The sequence below is a fragment of the Oncorhynchus tshawytscha genome, linkage group LG11 (genome assembly GCF_018296145.1).
Source record: "Oncorhynchus tshawytscha isolate Ot180627B linkage group LG11, Otsh_v2.0, whole genome shotgun sequence".
Lineage (NCBI taxonomy): Eukaryota > Metazoa > Chordata > Actinopteri > Salmoniformes > Salmonidae > Oncorhynchus > Oncorhynchus tshawytscha.
Window position 1 is genome coordinate 54,317,087 of NC_056439.1, and position 16,526 is coordinate 54,333,612.

Sequence of the window (16,526 nt, forward strand, 5' to 3'; positions counted from 1 at the left end):
TAACTTAAATCAAACCTTTTAAACCGTCATACTTCTGTGATTAGGAAGAAAATGGTCGCCGAGCTGAACTGATCGTCTTTTCAAGGTTTTTTCACAAAATGGGAGGATTATCGATCAATCAAAAAAATATGGATTCTGACACTGTGGATGTTCAAACAAAAGGCGTCTATGTCAAGACAGAAGGGTTGATATTATATTTATATTGAGGCAACTGAGATAGTTTTTAAAAAGAACAACTAAAAAAACTTGTTTGTGCTCATTGAAGTTTAGTCGTTACATTATAATCTGGAGTGGTTTTCACCCATTTCCTTAGAAACAAACGGGTCACTGAAAACAACATGAAAAGTGAAAAGCAAAGGGCTGCTTTTAAGTACACACACACACACACACACACACACAGCATCAGCTTAACTCTTCTCCTCTATGTATAGCCTATAGCGTGTTGAGTCTGAGGATGAGATGAGTAGAGGAGGAAACGAGGCTGATTTTTAATGGAATATCTTCATTGACGTAAAGAGGCCCATTGGATAGAGCCAGTTTACACTGTTCCGTGAAGGGAGTTTGTCTTTTAAAATTATAACCTTGGATGAGCTAACACAATGTGCCATTGGAAAACAGGAGTGATGGTTGCTGATAATGGGCCTCTGTACTCCTATGTAGATATTCCATAACAAATTAGCCGTTTCCAGCTACAATAGTCATTTACAACATTAACAACGTCTACACTGTATTTCTGATTAATTTTATGTTGTTTTAATAGACAAAAAATGAGCTTTTCTTTCAAAAACCAGGATATTTCTAAGTGACCCCAAACTTCTGAACGATTGTGTATAATATATATATTAGTCTCCTTTATCTAATCACCATCAATATTCTTACTTTTTTTTTACTGTTATTGTTGATTACATTATCTCACTTCGCTTTAGCAACAGTGGCTTAGTCATTCATGCTAATAAAGATTATCCGAATATTAGATAGACAGAGAGTCAGCAAGAGTCAGAGAGAGAGACAGCGAGAGTCAGAGAGAGCGAGAGAGAGACATACAGAGAGAGACAGCGAGAGTCAGAGAGAGCGAGAGAGAGTCAGAGAGACAGACAGAGACAGCGAGAGTCAGAGAGAGAGAGACAGCGAGAGTCAGAGAGAAAGAGACAGCGAGAGTCAGAGAGAGAGAGACAGCGAGAGTCAGAGAGAGAGACAGCGAGAGTCAGAGAGAGAGACAGCGAGAGTCAGAGAGAGAGACAGCGAGAGTCAGAGAGAGAGACAGCGTGAGTCAGCGAGAGAGACAGCGAGAGTCAGCGAGAGTCAGAGTCAGCGAGAGTCAGAGAGGAACAGCATTCCACAATTCCAGACAGAAGCAGCCAGAGTTCCAGAGATCCAGAGATCCAGAGTTCCAGAGATCCAGAGTTCCAGAGTTCCAGAGATCCAGAGTTCCAGAGATCCAGAGATCCAGAGTTCCAGAGATCCAGAGTTCCAGAGATCCAGAGTTCCAGAGTTCCAGAGTTCCAGAGATCCAGAGATCCAGAGTTCCAGAGATCCAGAGTTCCAGAGATCCAGAGTTCCAGAGATCCAGAGTTCCAGAGATCCAGAGATCCAGAGATCCAGAGATCCAGAGATCCAGAGTTCCAGAGATCCAGAGTTCCAGAGATCCAGAGTTCCAGAGATCCAGAGTTCCAGAGATCCAGAGTTCCAGAGATCCAGAGTTCCAGAGATCCAGAGATCCAGAGTTCCAGAGATCCAGAGTTCCAGAGTTCCAGAGATCCAGAGTTCCAGAGATCCAGAGTTCCAGAGATCCAGAGTTCCAGAGATCCAGAGTTCCAGAGATCCAGAGTTCCAGAGATCCAGAGTTGAGTCCAGCTGAACAGCCAAGCTGCTGTGGAAGTGTTTCAGACAAACCCACCTCCCTGCACTCCCTCTGTCCAGGTTGCCGCTGAGGACACTATGTTGGTGTCACTGCTCAATAGGACACACCCCTCGGTCCTTACAGCAGAAGTAATGAACGACAACACCGTTGGGATACCTGGCGAAGGCGCTGGACAGGAGAGACAGGTGATTCAGTAACAGTATATAAACAGAGCCTTAACTACATATTCACATGATCACTTATACAGAATGTATATGACCTAGTTGTAGGTGTTTATAAAGCATTGATGTTAGTACTAAAAGAGAATGGTGTAAATATATCAAATGGCTTGGCGATTCAGGTAAACAAAGTAGCACTAAACCAGTGTTACCTGTTGCCTATCTTCTTCTTACAGACCCGGCAGGTCTTCTCTTCTGAGATGGTACACTTGACCTGCTGGTGGAAGATGCGCTCCTCCTGGACCTGCACACACACACACACGCACACGCACACGCACACGCGTCAGGTGGGTGGAAACGACACACACAATGTCCATCTCCCATAGGAACTCTTGACGACCTGGTCAAATAGTTTCCTCAGCCTTACACCCCCCAGCTCACACACACACCCCCAGCTCTCACACACACACCCCCCCCCAGCTCTCACACACACACCCCCCAGCTCACACACACCCCCCAGCTCTCACACACACGCCCCCAGCTCACCCGTAGGAACTCGGCCTGCAGAAGACTCTTGAGCACCTGGTCAAAGCGTTTCCTCTGAGCCTTCTCCTCCAGAACACTCTCCAGGAACACACGGATCTCTCTGATCTGAGTGTTGGCTGGCAGCAGGTCGATGGCCTGGTGGAGAGATATAATATATATATATATAAATAATATAGATACAGTTGGAGAGCAGAGATAGAGAAACAGTGGTGTTAATCAGGGGCAAAAATGACTGTAAAATAAATTATACAAATACTGAGCTGCCTGTCTTCAGGGACGGCAGGTAGCCTAGTGGTTAGAGTGTAGAGGAGGTAGGGAGCCTAGTGGTTAGAGTGTAGAGGAGGTAGGGAGCCTAGTGGTTAGAGTGTAGAGGAGGTAGGTAGCCTAGTGGTTAGAGTGTAGAGGCGGCAGGTAGCCTAGTGGTTAGAGTGTAGAGGAGGTAGGGAGCCTAGTGGTTAGAGTGTAGAGGAGGCAGGTAGTCTAGTGGTTAGAGTGTAGAGGAGGTAGGTAGCCTAGTGGTTAGAGTGTAGAGGAGGCAGGTAGCCTAGTGGTTAGAGTGTAGAGGAGGCAGGTAGCTGAGTGGTTAGAGTGTAGAGGCGGCAGGTAGCCTAGTGGTTAGAGTGTAGAGGTGGCAGGTAGCCTAGTGGTTATAGTGTAGAGGAGGTAGGGTAGCCTAGTGGTTAGAGTGTAGAGGAGGCAGGTAGCCTAGTGGTTAGAGTGTAGAGGAGGCAGGGTAGCCTAGTGGTTAGAGTGTAGAGGTGGCAGGTAGCCTAATGGTTAGAGTGTAGAGGAGGCAGGTAGCTGAGTGGTTAGAGTGTAGAGGCGGCAGGTAGCCTAGTGGTTAGAGTGTAGAGGTGGCAGGTAGCCTAGTGGTTAGAGTGTAGAGGAGGCAGGTAGCCTAGTGGTTAGAGTGTAGAGGTGGCAGGTAGCCTAGTGGTTAGAGTGTAGAGGAGGCAGGTAGCCTAGTGGTTAGAGTGTAGAGGCGGCAGGTAGCCTAGTGGTTAGAGTGTAGAGGCGGCAGGTAGCCTAGTGGTTAGAGTGTAGAGGAGGCAGGTAGCCTAGTGGTTAGAGTGTAGAGGAGGCAGGTAGCCTAGTGGTTAGAGTGTAGAGGAGGCAGGTAGCCTAGTGGTTATAGTGTAGAGGCGGCAGGTAGCCTGGTGGTTATAGTGTAGAGGCGGCAGGTAGCCTAGTGGTTAGAGGCGGCAGGTAGCCTAGTGGTTAGAGGCGGCAGGTAGCCTAGTGGTTAGAGGAGGCAGGTAGCCTAGTGGTTAGAGGAGGCAGGTAGCCTAGTGGTTAGAGGAGGCAGGTAGCCTAGTGGTTAGAGGAGGCAGGTAGCCTAGTGGTTAGAGGAGGCAGGTAGCCTAGTGGTTAGAGGAGGCAGGTAGCCTAGTGGTTAGAGTGTAGAGGTGGCAGGTAGCCTAGTGGTTAGAGGGGGGCGGCAGGTAACCTAGTGGTTAGAGCGTTGGACTAGTAACCAAAAGGTTGCTAGAACGAATCCCCGAGCTGACAAGGTGACTGTTGTCCTGCCCCTGAACAAGCCAGTTAACCCACTGTTCCTAGACCAGTTAACCCACTGTTCCTAGGCCAGTTAACCCACTGTTCCTAGGCCAGTTAACCCACTGTTCCTAGGCCAGTTAACCCACTGTTCCTAGACCAGTTAACCCACTGTTCCTAGACCAGTTAACCCACTGTTCCTAGACCAGTTAACCCCACTGTTCCTAGACCAGTTAACCCCACTGTTCCTAGACCAGTTAACCCCACTGTTCCTAGACCAGTTAACCCCACTGTTCCTAGACCAGTTAACCCCACTGTTCCTAGACCAGTTAACCCCACTGTTCCTAGACCAGTTAACCCCACTGTTCCTAGACCAGTTAACCCCACTGTTCCTAGACCAGTTAACCCCACTGTTCCTAGACCAGTTAACCCCACTGTTCCTAGACCAGTTAACCCCACTGTTCCTAGACCAGTTAACCCACTGTTCCTAGACCAGTTAACCCACTGATCCTAGACCAGTTAACCCACTGATCCTAGACCAGTTAACCCACTGTTCCTAGACCAGTTAACCCACTGATCCTAGACCAGTTAACCCACTGATCCTAGACCAGTTAACCCACTGATCCTAGACCAGTTAACCCACTGTTCCTAGACCAGTTAACCCACTGATCCTAGACCAGTTAACCCACTGTTCCTAGACCAGTTAACCCACTGATCCTAGACCAGTTAACCCACTGATCCTAGACCAGTTAACCCACTGTTCCTAGACCAGTTAACCCACTGTTCCTAGACCAGTTAACCCACTGTTCCTAGACCAGTTAACCCACTGTTCCTAGACCAGTTAACCCACTGTTCCTAGACCAGTTAACCCACTGTTCCTAGACCAGTTAACCCACTGTTCCTAGACCAGTTAACCCACTGTTCCTAGACCAGTTAACCCCACTGTTCCTAGACCAGTTAACCCCACTGTTCCTAGACCAGTTAACCCACTGTTCCTAGACCAGTTAACCCACTGTTCCTAGACCAGTTAACCCACTGTTCCTAGACCAGTTAACCCACTGTTCCTAGACCAGTTAACCCACTGATCCTAGACCAGTTAACCCACTGATCCTAGACCAGTTAACCCACTGTTCCTAGACCAGTTAACCCACTGTTCCTAGACCAGTTAACCCACTGTTCCTAGACCAGTTAACCCACTGTTCCTAGACCAGTTAACCCACTGTTCCTAGACCAGTTAACCCACTGTTCCTAGACCAGTTAACCCACTGTTCCTAGACCAGTTAACCCACTGTTCCTAGACCAGTTAACCCACTGTTCCTAGACCAGTTAACCCACTGTTCCTAGACCAGTTAACCCACTGTTCCTAGACGGTACCTCCTGTACTTTACTGTAGGAGGTACAGTAGGAGATACTGTAGGAGATACTGTATGTGTTTACTGTAGGAGATACTGTATGTGTTTACTGTAGGAGATACTGTAGGAGATACTGTATGTGTTTACTGTAGGAGGTACTGTATGTGTTTACTGTAGGAGGTACTGTATGTGTTTACTGTAGGAGATACAGTAGGAGATACTGTATGTGTTTACTGTAGGAGATACAGTATGTGTTTACTGTAGGAGATACAGTATGTGTTTACTGTAGGAGATACTGAATTTGTTTCTTTTTATGTGCCCTTCCTCTCCCCCTCTCTTGGCTCTGGGAGCTGAGCCAGGGGAAATGAAAGCAGAGGCACATTAAAACCCAGTAAGGGAGAGGAGAGAGCAGAACCACATTAAAACCCAGTAAGTACAGTCTACCTTAGTGCTATTCAGAGTGCTGTGGTTCAGTCTACCTTAGTGCTATTCAGAGTGCTGTGGTTCAGTCTACCTTAGTGCTATTCAGAGTGCTGTGGAGCAGTCTACCTTAGTGCTATTCAGAGCGCTGTGGAGCAGTCTACCTTAGTGGTATTCAGAGTGCTGTGGTGCAGTCTACCTTAGTGGTATTCAGAGTGCTGTGGTGCAGTCTACCTTAGTGCTATTCAGAGTGCTGTGGTTCAGTCTACCTTAGTGCTATTCAGAGTGCTGTGGTTCAGTCTACCTTATTGGTATTCAGAGTGCTGTGGTTCAGTCTACCTTAGTGCTATTCAGAGTGCTGTGGTTCAGTCTACCTTATTGGTATTCAGAGTGCTGTGGTTCAGTCTACCTTAGTGCTATTCAGAGCGCTGTGGAGCAGTCTACCTTAGTGCTATTCAGAGCGCTGTGGTGCAGTCTACCTTAGTGGTATTCAGAGTGCTGTGGTGCAGTCTACCTTAGTGGTATTCAGAGTGCTGTGGTGCAGTCTACCTTAGTGGTATTCAGAGTGATGTGGTGCAGTCTACCTTAGTGCTATTCAGAGTGCTGTGGTGCAGTCTACCTTAGTGCTATTCAGAGTGCTGTGGTTCAGTCTACCTTAGTGGTATTCAGAGTGCTGTGGTTCAGTCTACCTTAGCGGTATTCAGCTTGCTGTGGTGCAGCTCCAAGACATGTAGAGCTGCCTTTAGATTGGCCTGTGGCTCCGACAGCTCCATTTTGATTGGTCCAAGGCAGTGGACATCAGGAGGGGACAAATACATGCGCAGCAGAGACAGGTACACCTGTATAACAACATGGGGTTAAGAGACAGGTACACCTGTATAACAACATGGGGTTAAGAGACAGGTACACCTGTATAACAACAACATGGGGTTAAGAGACAGGTCCACCTGTATAACAACAACATGGGGTTAAGAGACAGGTCCACCTGTATAACAACAACATGGGGTTAAGAGACAGGTCCACCTGTATAACAACAACATGGGGTTAAGAGACAGGTCCACCTGTATAACAACAACATGGGGTTAAGAGACAGGTACACCTGTATAACAACAACATGGGGTTAAGAGACAGGTACACCTGTATAACAACATGGGGTTAAGAGACAGGTACACCTGTATAACAACATGGGGTTAAGAGACAGGTACACCTGTATAACAACATGGGGTTAAGAGACAGGTCCACCTGTATAACAACAACATGGGGTTAAGAGACAGGTCCACCTGTATAACAACAACATGGGGTTAAGAGACAGGTCCACCTGTATAACAACAACATGGGGTTAAGAGACAGGTCCACCTGTATAACAACAACATGGGGTTAAGAGACAGGTACACCTGTATAACAACAACATGGGGTTAAGAGACAGGTACACCTGTATAACAACAACATGGGGTTAAGAGACAGGTACACCTGTATAACAACATGGGGTTAAGAGACAGGTACACCTGTATAACAACAACATGGGGTTAAGAGACAGGTACACCTGTATAACAACAACATGGGGTTAAGAGACAGGTACACCTGTATAACAACAACATGGGGTTAAGAGACAGGTACACCTGTATAACAACAACATGGGGTTAAGAGACAGGTACACCTGTATAACAACAACATGGGGTTAAGAGACATGTACACCTGTATAACAACATGGGGTTAAGAGACAGGTACACTTGTATAACAACAACATGGGGTTAAGAGACAGGTACACCTGTATAACAACATGGGGTTAAGAGACAGGTACACCTGTATAACAACACCATGGGGTTAAGAGACAGGTCCACCTGTAGAACACTGGATTACCAGAGGTAATAGAGGTTTACCATAGAGTAAAATGGTAGTAGAGGTTTACCATAGAGTAAAATGGTAGTAGAGGTTTACCATAGAGTAAAATGGTAATAGAGGTTTACCATAGAGTAAAATGGTAATAGAGATTTACCATAGAGTAAAATGGTAATAGAGGTTTACCATAGAGTAAAATGGTAATAGAGGTTTACCATAGAGTAAAATGGTAGTAGAGGTTTACCATAGAGTAAAATGGTAATAGAGGTTTACCATAGAGTAAAATGGTAGTAGAGGTTTACCATAGAGTAAAATGGTAGTAGAGGTTTACCATAGAGTAAAATGGTAATAGAGGTTTACCATAGAGTAAAATGGTAATAGAGGTTTACCATAGAGTAAAATGGTAATAGAGGTTTACCATAGAGTAAAATGGTAATAGAGGTTTACCATAGAGTAAAATGGTAATAGAGGTTTACCATAGAGTAAAATGGTAGTAGAGGTTTACCATAGAGTAAAATGGTAATAGAGGTTTACCATAGAGTAAAATGGTAATAGAGGTTTACCATAGAGTAAAATGGTAATAGAGGTTTACCATAGAGTAAAATGGTAGTAGAGGTTTACCATAGAGTAAAATGGTAATAGAGGTTTACCATAGAGTAAAATGGTAATAGAGGTTTACCATAGAGTAAAATGGTAGTAGAGGTTTACCATAGAGTAAAATGGTAGTAGAGGTTTACCATAGAGTAAAATGGTAATAGAGGTTTACCATAGAGTAAAATGGTAATAGAGGTTTACCATAGAGTAAAATGGTAATAGAGGTTTACCATAGAGTAAAATGGTAATAGAGGTTTACCATAGAGTAAAATGGTAATAGAGGTTTACCATAGAGTAAAATGGTAGTAGAGGTTTACCATAGAGTAAAATGGTAGTAGAGGTTTACCATAGAGTAAAATGGTAATAGAGGTTTACCATAGAGTAAAATGGTAATAGAGGTTTACCATAGAGTAAAATGGTAATAGAGGTTTACCATAGAGTAAAATGGTAATAGAGGTTTACCATAGAGTAAAATGGTAATAGAGGTTTACCATAGAGTAAAATGGTAATAGAGGTTTACCATAGAGTAAAATGGTAATAGAGGTTTACCATAGAGTAAAATGGTAGTAGAGGTTTACCATAGAGTAAAATGGTAGTAGAGGTTTACCATAGAGTAAAATGGTAATAGAGGTTTACCATAGAGTAAAATGGTAATAGAGGTTTACCATAGAGTAAAATGGTAATAGAGGTTTACCATAGAGTAAAATGGTAATAGAGGTTTACCATAGAGTAAAATGGTAATAGAGGTTTACCATAGAGTAAAATGGTAATAGAGGTTTACCATAGAGTAAAATGGTAATAGAGGTTTACCATAGAGTAAAATGGTAGTAGAGGTTTACCATAGAGTAAAATGGTAATAGAGGTTTACCATAGAGTAAAATGGTAATAGAGGTTTACCATAGAGTAAAATGTACAGCTAGTAAGTATTACAGTAAGTTCAACACGTGTCAATCAGAGGGAGATACTCACATCTTTGTTTCTGTCTGTGTCTTTGTCATAATGCCGGTGACAGTACCTGAAGGGAGAGAAACACAAAATGGCACTATTATGACTGACAATAACATCAACAAAGACTGGAGAGAAATCAGAATATAGATTGTTTAAAAACATCTACGTTTCTTATTTGGAAATAGTTTTTTTTTTAATCAGCATGTTTTTGTTGATGGCTGGTGGGTTGTTTGAGTGGGAGGCTGCCGTCCCACCAACTCATCCATAGGGTGGTCGACAGGCTGCCGTCCCACCAACTCATCCATAGGGTGGTCGACAGGCTGCCGTCCCACCAACTCATCCATAGGGTGGTCGACAGGCTGCCGTCCCACCAACTCATCCATAGGGTGGTCGACAGGCTGCCGTCCCACCAACTCATCCATAGGCTGGTCGACAGGCTGCCGTCCCACCAACTCATCCATAGGCTGGTCGACAGGCTGCCGTCCCACCAACTCATCCATAGGGTGGTCGACAGGCTGCCGTCCCACCAACTCATCCATAGGGTGGTCGACAGGCTGCCGTCCCACCAACTCATCCATAGGGTGGTCGACAGGCTGCCGTCCCACCAACTCATCCATAGGGTGGTCGACAGGCTGCCGTCCCACCAACTCATCCATAGGGTGGTCGACAGGCTGCCGTCCCACCAACTCATCCATAGGGTGGTCGACAGGCTGCCGTCCCACCAACTCATCCATAGGGTGGTCGACAGGCTGCCGTCCCACCAACTCATCCATAGGGTGGTCGACAGGCTGCCGTCCCACCAACTCATCCATAGGGTGGTCGACAGGCTGCCGTCCCACCAACTCATCCATAGGGTGGTCGACAGGCTGCCGTCCCACCAACTCATCCATAGGGTGGTCGACAGGCTGCCGTCCCACCAACTCATCCATAGGGTGGTCGACAGGCTGCCGTCCCACCAACTCATCCATAGGGTGGTCGACAGGCTGCCGTCCCACCAACTCATCCATAGGGTGGTCGACAGGCTGCCGTCCCACCAACTCATCCATAGGGTGGTCGACAGGCTGCCGTCCCACCAACTCATCCATAGGGTGGTCGACAGGCTGCCGTCCCACCAACTCATCCATAGGGTGGTCGACAGGCTGCCGTCCCACCAACTCATCCATAGGGTGGTCGACAGGCTGCCGTCCCACCAACTCATCCATAGGGTGGTCGACAGGCTGCCGTCCCACCAACTCATCCATAGGGTGGCCGACAGGCTGCCGTCCCACCAACTCATCCATAGGGTGGTCGACAGGCTGCCGTCCCACCAACTCATCCATAGGGTGGTCGACAGGCTGCCGTCCCACCAACTCATCCATAGGGTGGCCGACAGGCTGCCGTCCCACCAACTCATCCATAGGGTGGCCGACAGGCTGCCGTCCCACCAACTCATCCATAGGGTGGTCGACAGGCTGCCGTCCCACCAACTCATCCATAGGGTGGCCGACAGGCTGCCGTCCCACTAACTCATCCATAGGGTGGCCGACAGGCTGCCGTCCCACCAACTCATCCATAGGGTGGCCGACAGGCTGCCGTCCCACCAACTCATCCATAGGGTGGCCGACAGGCTGCCGTCCCACCAACTCATCCATAGGGTGGCCGACAGGCTGCCGTCCCACTAACTCATCCATAGGGTGGCCGACAGGCTGCCGTCCCACTAACTCATCCATAGGGTGGTCAAATTCTTGTAACTTTCCCAAAATGAACAGATTTTCCAGAATCTGTGCAATAAAAAAAAATACTGGAAAATAAGAGAGACTATTCTGTATTATAGAACAAGCAGGAAACTGCAGTTTTCTTTAAGATCCTCTGCTGAACATGTAATATAGTGTACAATGGTCCTGGGGGGGGTATGTGTGTGTGTTTGTGGGTGTGTATGTGTGTGTGTGTGTATGTGTGTGGGTGGGTGTATGTGTATGTATGGGTGTATGTGGGTAGCACTACTCACTCCTTGGCCATGTGTGTGTCCTTCAGGACGTGTACGTAGATGTAGAGGGCCTGTTCGTGTTTCCCCATCCGACCCAGCAACAGGGCCCGCTCCTCCAGAAGACCTGACAGACAAACGGCATGGCTAGGTTGAAGATACAAAGGCTAAAGACAAGTTAGCTTTAAAAAACACATTCATGAGACCAGCGTCGTTGGTAACTAGCATCGCTGGTCCCATTGTTAAGAATTGTTCCTCATTCATGCAAAGACCTCTGGGATATCACAATCCTCTGGTCTTCGCTTTTGTGGCATGGTGAGCACACGGTCACGGAGGCTAGCATATAGCCATGAGCCATAGGAGTTGGCAAGACAGCACAAACCGATCTGAAACCAGGCTAGAATACCAAACAAACTCCCTTATCTAGATCCTCACCATCGAAGGGGAAGTCAGAGATAAGTCGGCCTGGTTCGTAGCTGGTAGAGACCTCCAGGAAACACACTAGCTTGCTCCGGAACTCTCCCAGGTCCCCCTCCTCCTTCCCAGCAGCCACTGCAGGAACCCCTACAGGAAGACAGAACAGATAGATTTTATTAGAATATCACATATCAGCTGTGGAGGGAAAGGGGGGATACCTAGTCAGTTGTACAACTGAATGTCTTCAACTGAAATGTGTCTTCCGCATTTAACTCAACCCCTCTCTGAATCAGAGAGGTGTGTCTTCCACATTTAACCCAAACCCTCTGAATCAGAGAGGTGTGTCTTCCACGTTTAACCCAACCCCTCTGAATCAGAGAGGTGTGTCTTCCACGTTTAACCCAACCCCTCTGAATCAGAGAGGTGTGTCTTCCACGTTTAACCCAACCCCTCTGAATCAGAGAGGTGTGTCTTCCACGTTTAACCCAACCCCTCTGAATCAGAGGTGTGTCTTCCACATTTAACCCAACCCCTCTGAATCAGAGAGGTGTGTCTTCCACGTTTAACCCAACCCCTCTCTGAATCAGAGAGGTGTGTCTTCCACGTTTAACCCAACCCCTCTCTGAATCAGAGAGGTGAGGGGGGAAGGGCTGCCTTTAATCAACATCCACGTCTTCAGCGCCCGGGGAACAGTGGGTTAACTGCCTTGTTCAGGGGAACAGTGGGTTAACTTCCTTGTTCAGGGGCAGAACGACAGATTTTTACCTTGTCAGGGAAGGGTGATGGGGCCAAACACCATTTATTTTTCTGAAAAAATCCCCTGACGGAAGTGACGGTAGTGATGGTAGTGACGGTAGTGACTGTATTGATGGAAGTGACGGTAGTGATGGAAGTGATGGTAGTGACGGTAGTGATGGTAATGATGGTAGTGATGGTAATGATGGTAGTGACGGTAATCCACTGATGGTAGTGACGGTATTGATGGTAGTGATGGTAGTGACGGTAGTAACTGTATTGATAGAAGTGACAGTAGTGACGGTATTGATGGAAGTGACAGTAGTGATGGAAGTGACGGTAGTGATGGATGTGATGGTAGTGACTGTAGTGATGGTAATCCACTGATGGTAGTGATGATAGTGATGGTAGTGACTGTAGTGATGGTAATCCACTGATGGTAGTGACGGTAGTGACGGAATTGATGGTAGTGACGGTAGTGACGGTAGTGATGGAAGTGACGGTAGTGATGGTAGTGACGGTAGTGATGGTAATCCACTGATGGTAGTGACGGTAGTGATGGTAATCCACTGATGGTAGTGACGGTAGTGATGGTAATCCACTGATGGTAGTGACGGTAGTGACGGAATTGATGGTAGTGACGGTAGTGATGGTAATCCACTGATGGTAGTGACAGTAGTGATGGTAATCCACTGATGGTAGTGACAGTAGTGATGGTAATCCACTGATGGTAGTGACGGTAGTGACGGAATTGATGGTAGTGACGGTAGTGATGGTATTGATGGAAGTGACGGTAGTGATGGTAGTGACTGTAGTGATGGTAATCCACTGATGGTAGTGACGGTAGTGACGGTATTGATGGAAGTGACGGTAGTGATGGTAGTGACTGTAGTGATGGTAATCCACTGATGGTAGTGACGGTAGTGATGGTAGTGATGGAAGTGACGGTATTGACGGAAGTGACGGTATTGATGGTAATCCACTGATGGTAGTGACGCTAGTGATGGAAGTGATGGGTGACGGTAGTGATGGTATTGATGGAAGTGACGGTAGTGATGGTAGTGACTGTAGTGATGGTAATCCACTGATGGTAGTGACGGTAGTGACGGTATTGATGGTAGTGACGGTAGTGATGGAAGTTACGGTATTGATGGAAGTGACGGTAGTGATAGTAGTGACTGTAGTGATGGTAATCCACTGATGGTAGTGACGGTAGTGATGGTAGTGATGGAAGTGACGGTATTGACGGTATTGATGGAAGTGATGGTATTGATGGTAATCCACTGATGGTAGTGACGCTAGTGATGGAAGTGATGGGTGACGGTAGTGGTGGAAGTGATGGTAGAGATGGAAGTGACGGTAGTGATGGTAGTGACGGTAGTGACGGTAGTGACGGTAGTGATGGTAATCCACTGATGGTAGTGACGGTAGTGATGGAAGTGACGGTAGTAATGGTAGAGATGGAAGTGACAGTAGTGATGGTAGTGATGGAGGTGACGGTAGTGATTGAAGTGACGGTAGTGAGGGTAGTGACGGTAGTGACGGTAGTGATGGAAGTGACGGTAGTGATCGATGTGATGGATATGATGGTAGTGATGGATGTGATGGTAGTGACAGTAGTGACAGTAGTGAGGGTAGTGATGGATGTGATGGTAGTGACAGTAGTGATGGTAGTGAGGGTAGTGATGGATGTGATGGATATGATGGTAGTGACAGTAGTGATGGTAGTGAGGGTGGTGATGGATGTGATGGATATGATGGTAGTGACGGTAGTGATGGATATGATGGAGGTGACGGTAGTGATGGATATGATGGTAGTGATGGCCCAATACTGCTGATCACTTATTAACCACCAGTTATTAACATTACTTCACTACAATAAAATATTTCAGTTGTTGTGTATATTACATTCGTTTTATTTGAAAACTATTATTATATCATTCAGGTCATCTCCACAGAGCTGCTGTCTGACAAAAAGTAGTGATAGTAGTAGTAGTGGTAGTAGTAGTGGTATTAGTGGTAGTAGTAGTAGTGGTAGTAGTAGTGGTAGTAGTAATAGTGGTAGTAATAGTAATAGTGGTAGTGGTATTAGTAGTAGTAGTAGTGGTATTAGTAGTAGTAGTGATTGTTGTAGTAATAGTAGTAGTGGTAGTAGTAATAGTAGTAGTAGTAGTAGTAGTAGTAGTATTGGTAGTAGTAGTGGTAGTAGTAGTGGTATTAGTAGTAGTGGTAGTAGTGGTAGTAGTAGTAGTGGTGGTATTAGTAGTAGTACTGGTATTAGTACTGGTATTAGTAGTAGTAGTGATTGTTGTAGTAGTAGTAGTGGTGGAATTAATAGTAGGGGTAGTGGTAGTAGTAGTGGTAGTAATAGTAGTAATTGTAGTAGTAGTAGTAGTGGTAGTAGTAATGGTAGTAGTAATAGTAGTGATAGTAGTATTAGTAATGATAATAGTAATAGTAGTGATAGTAGTAGTAGTAATAGTAGTAGTGGTAGTAGTAATAGTAATGGTAGTAGTAGTAGTGGTAGTAGTAATGGTAGTAGTAATAGTAATGGTAGTAATAGTAGTAGTAGTGGTAGTAGTAATGGTAGTAGTAATAGTAGTAGTAGTAGCAGGTCTTACCCTCGGGCAGGGAGTTGAGGTACTGCTTCATGAGTCCCTGGACCCTCTCCAGGTACAGCTGAATGAGGACGTTATGGAACTCTGGCTCCGTCTCCTCCCAGACGTGTACGATGTGCTCCAGGTAGGGGATAGCCAGCTCCTTAAAGCCCTCCTTCAGGAAGTTCAGGACCTTGTCTCTGGGCAGGGTCTCTACCTCCGTCAGGTCCTCAGTGAAGATCTGGGACAGAGGCACACAATATAAATACTGCGCTAATTTTCTTGTTTTATGATTTTCAGTCGGAGGGTGTTTAGAAAATGATGTTTGATCTCCAAGCGGCTCTCGATTCTGCAGTACTAAACACGTCTCAACGAGTGTGACTTCATCGAGTGCAGGGGTTTAGGGAAAGGGGTAGATTTGGAATTGAGCCAGTCTCACCTTCAGTCCGTCTTCGGGACAGATCTTCAACACCCAGGGAGAGAACTCAAAGATGATGCCTAGATTCTCCATCCCTGAGGAGAGAAAGAGAGAGAGAGAGGAGAGTGGGAGTGTTGGAGTGTTATAACTGTGTTCAGGTGTTCTCTGTCAGTCGAACACTAACCTGTCTGTCTGTAAAGCCTATTGTATGTCTCTAAGCCAGTTCTGGATAGTTTAAAACAGTGTTGACGTGGTGTGGGGAGAAACGCTCACCCAGTCTCTGGAGGTATTGCACAGTCCTCTCATGCCCCTTTAGGGGAGAGTTAGCCTTGGTGGACTGGTCCAACAACACCTGTAGGGCTGGGGGAGGAAGAGGGGAGAGTTAGCCTTGGTGGAACTGATCCAACAACACCTACAGGGCTGGGGGAGGAAGAGAGGAACGTTAGCCTTGGTGGAACTGATCTAACAACACCTGCAGGGCTGGGGGAGGAAGAGAGGAACATTAGCCTTGGTGGAACTGAACTAACAACACCTGCAGGGCTGGGGGAGGAAGAGAGGAACATTAGCCTTGGTGGAACTGATCTAACAACACCTGCAGGGCTGGGGGAGGAAGAGAGGAACGTTAGCCTTGGTGGAACTGATCTAACACCTGTAGGGCTGGGGGAGGAAGAGAGGAACATTAGCCTTGGTGGAACTGATCTAACAACACCTACAGGGGAGGAAGAGAGGAACATTAGCCTTGGTGGAACTGATCCAACAACACCTGTAGGGCTGGGGGAGGAAGAGGGGAATGTTAGCCTTGGTGGAACTGATCCAACAACACCTGCAGGGCTGGGGGAGGAAGAGGGGAATGTTAGCCTTGGTGGAACTGATCCAACAACACCTGTAGGGCTGGGAGATGGAAACACACCCGAGGTGAGTTACAAGACCAGGGGAGGATTGAGGTTACAGTATCATTATGGTCTACTGAGCACAAGTCCTTGAATATTCATATAAATACTATAATAACTACAACCTAAAACTTCTTACCTGGGAATATTGAAGTCTCATGTTAAAAGGAACCACCAACTTTCATATGTTCTCATGTTCTGAGCAAGGAACTGAAACGTTAGCTTTTTTACATAGCACATATTGCACTTTTACTTCTCCAAGACTTTGTTTTTGCATTATTTAAACCAAATTGA

General features: G+C 46.3%; 1 protein-coding gene across 3 annotated transcripts in view; it reads right to left on the bottom strand.

Annotated features, from left to right (window-relative positions):
- Positions 1–1,756: 1,756 nt before the first annotated feature.
- LOC112240218 (vam6/Vps39-like protein) overlaps positions 1,757–16,526 on the bottom strand; it is a 48,787-nt gene continuing 34,017 nt past the window's right edge. For 2 of the 3 annotated variants that reach the window (XM_042330371.1, XM_042330372.1), the window contains 10 exons: positions 15,616–15,702; positions 15,364–15,437; positions 14,949–15,165; positions 11,611–11,739; positions 11,200–11,302; positions 9,234–9,279; positions 6,521–6,670; positions 2,566–2,700; positions 2,232–2,323; positions 1,757–2,029 (listed from right to left, as the gene is read on the bottom strand). In XM_042330371.1, coding sequence (XP_042186305.1) covers positions 1,948–2,029; positions 2,232–2,323; positions 2,566–2,700; positions 6,521–6,670; positions 9,234–9,279; positions 11,200–11,302; positions 11,611–11,739; positions 14,949–15,165; positions 15,364–15,437; positions 15,616–15,702 — 1,115 coding nt within the window. In that variant the 3' untranslated portion in view covers positions 1,757–1,947. Of the gene's footprint in view, positions 2,030–2,231; positions 2,324–2,565; positions 2,701–6,520; positions 7,635–9,233; positions 9,280–11,199; positions 11,303–11,610; positions 11,740–14,948; positions 15,166–15,363; positions 15,438–15,615; positions 15,703–16,526 lie in introns of those variants that run through there. The other variant, XM_042330373.1, reaches the window with a different exon arrangement.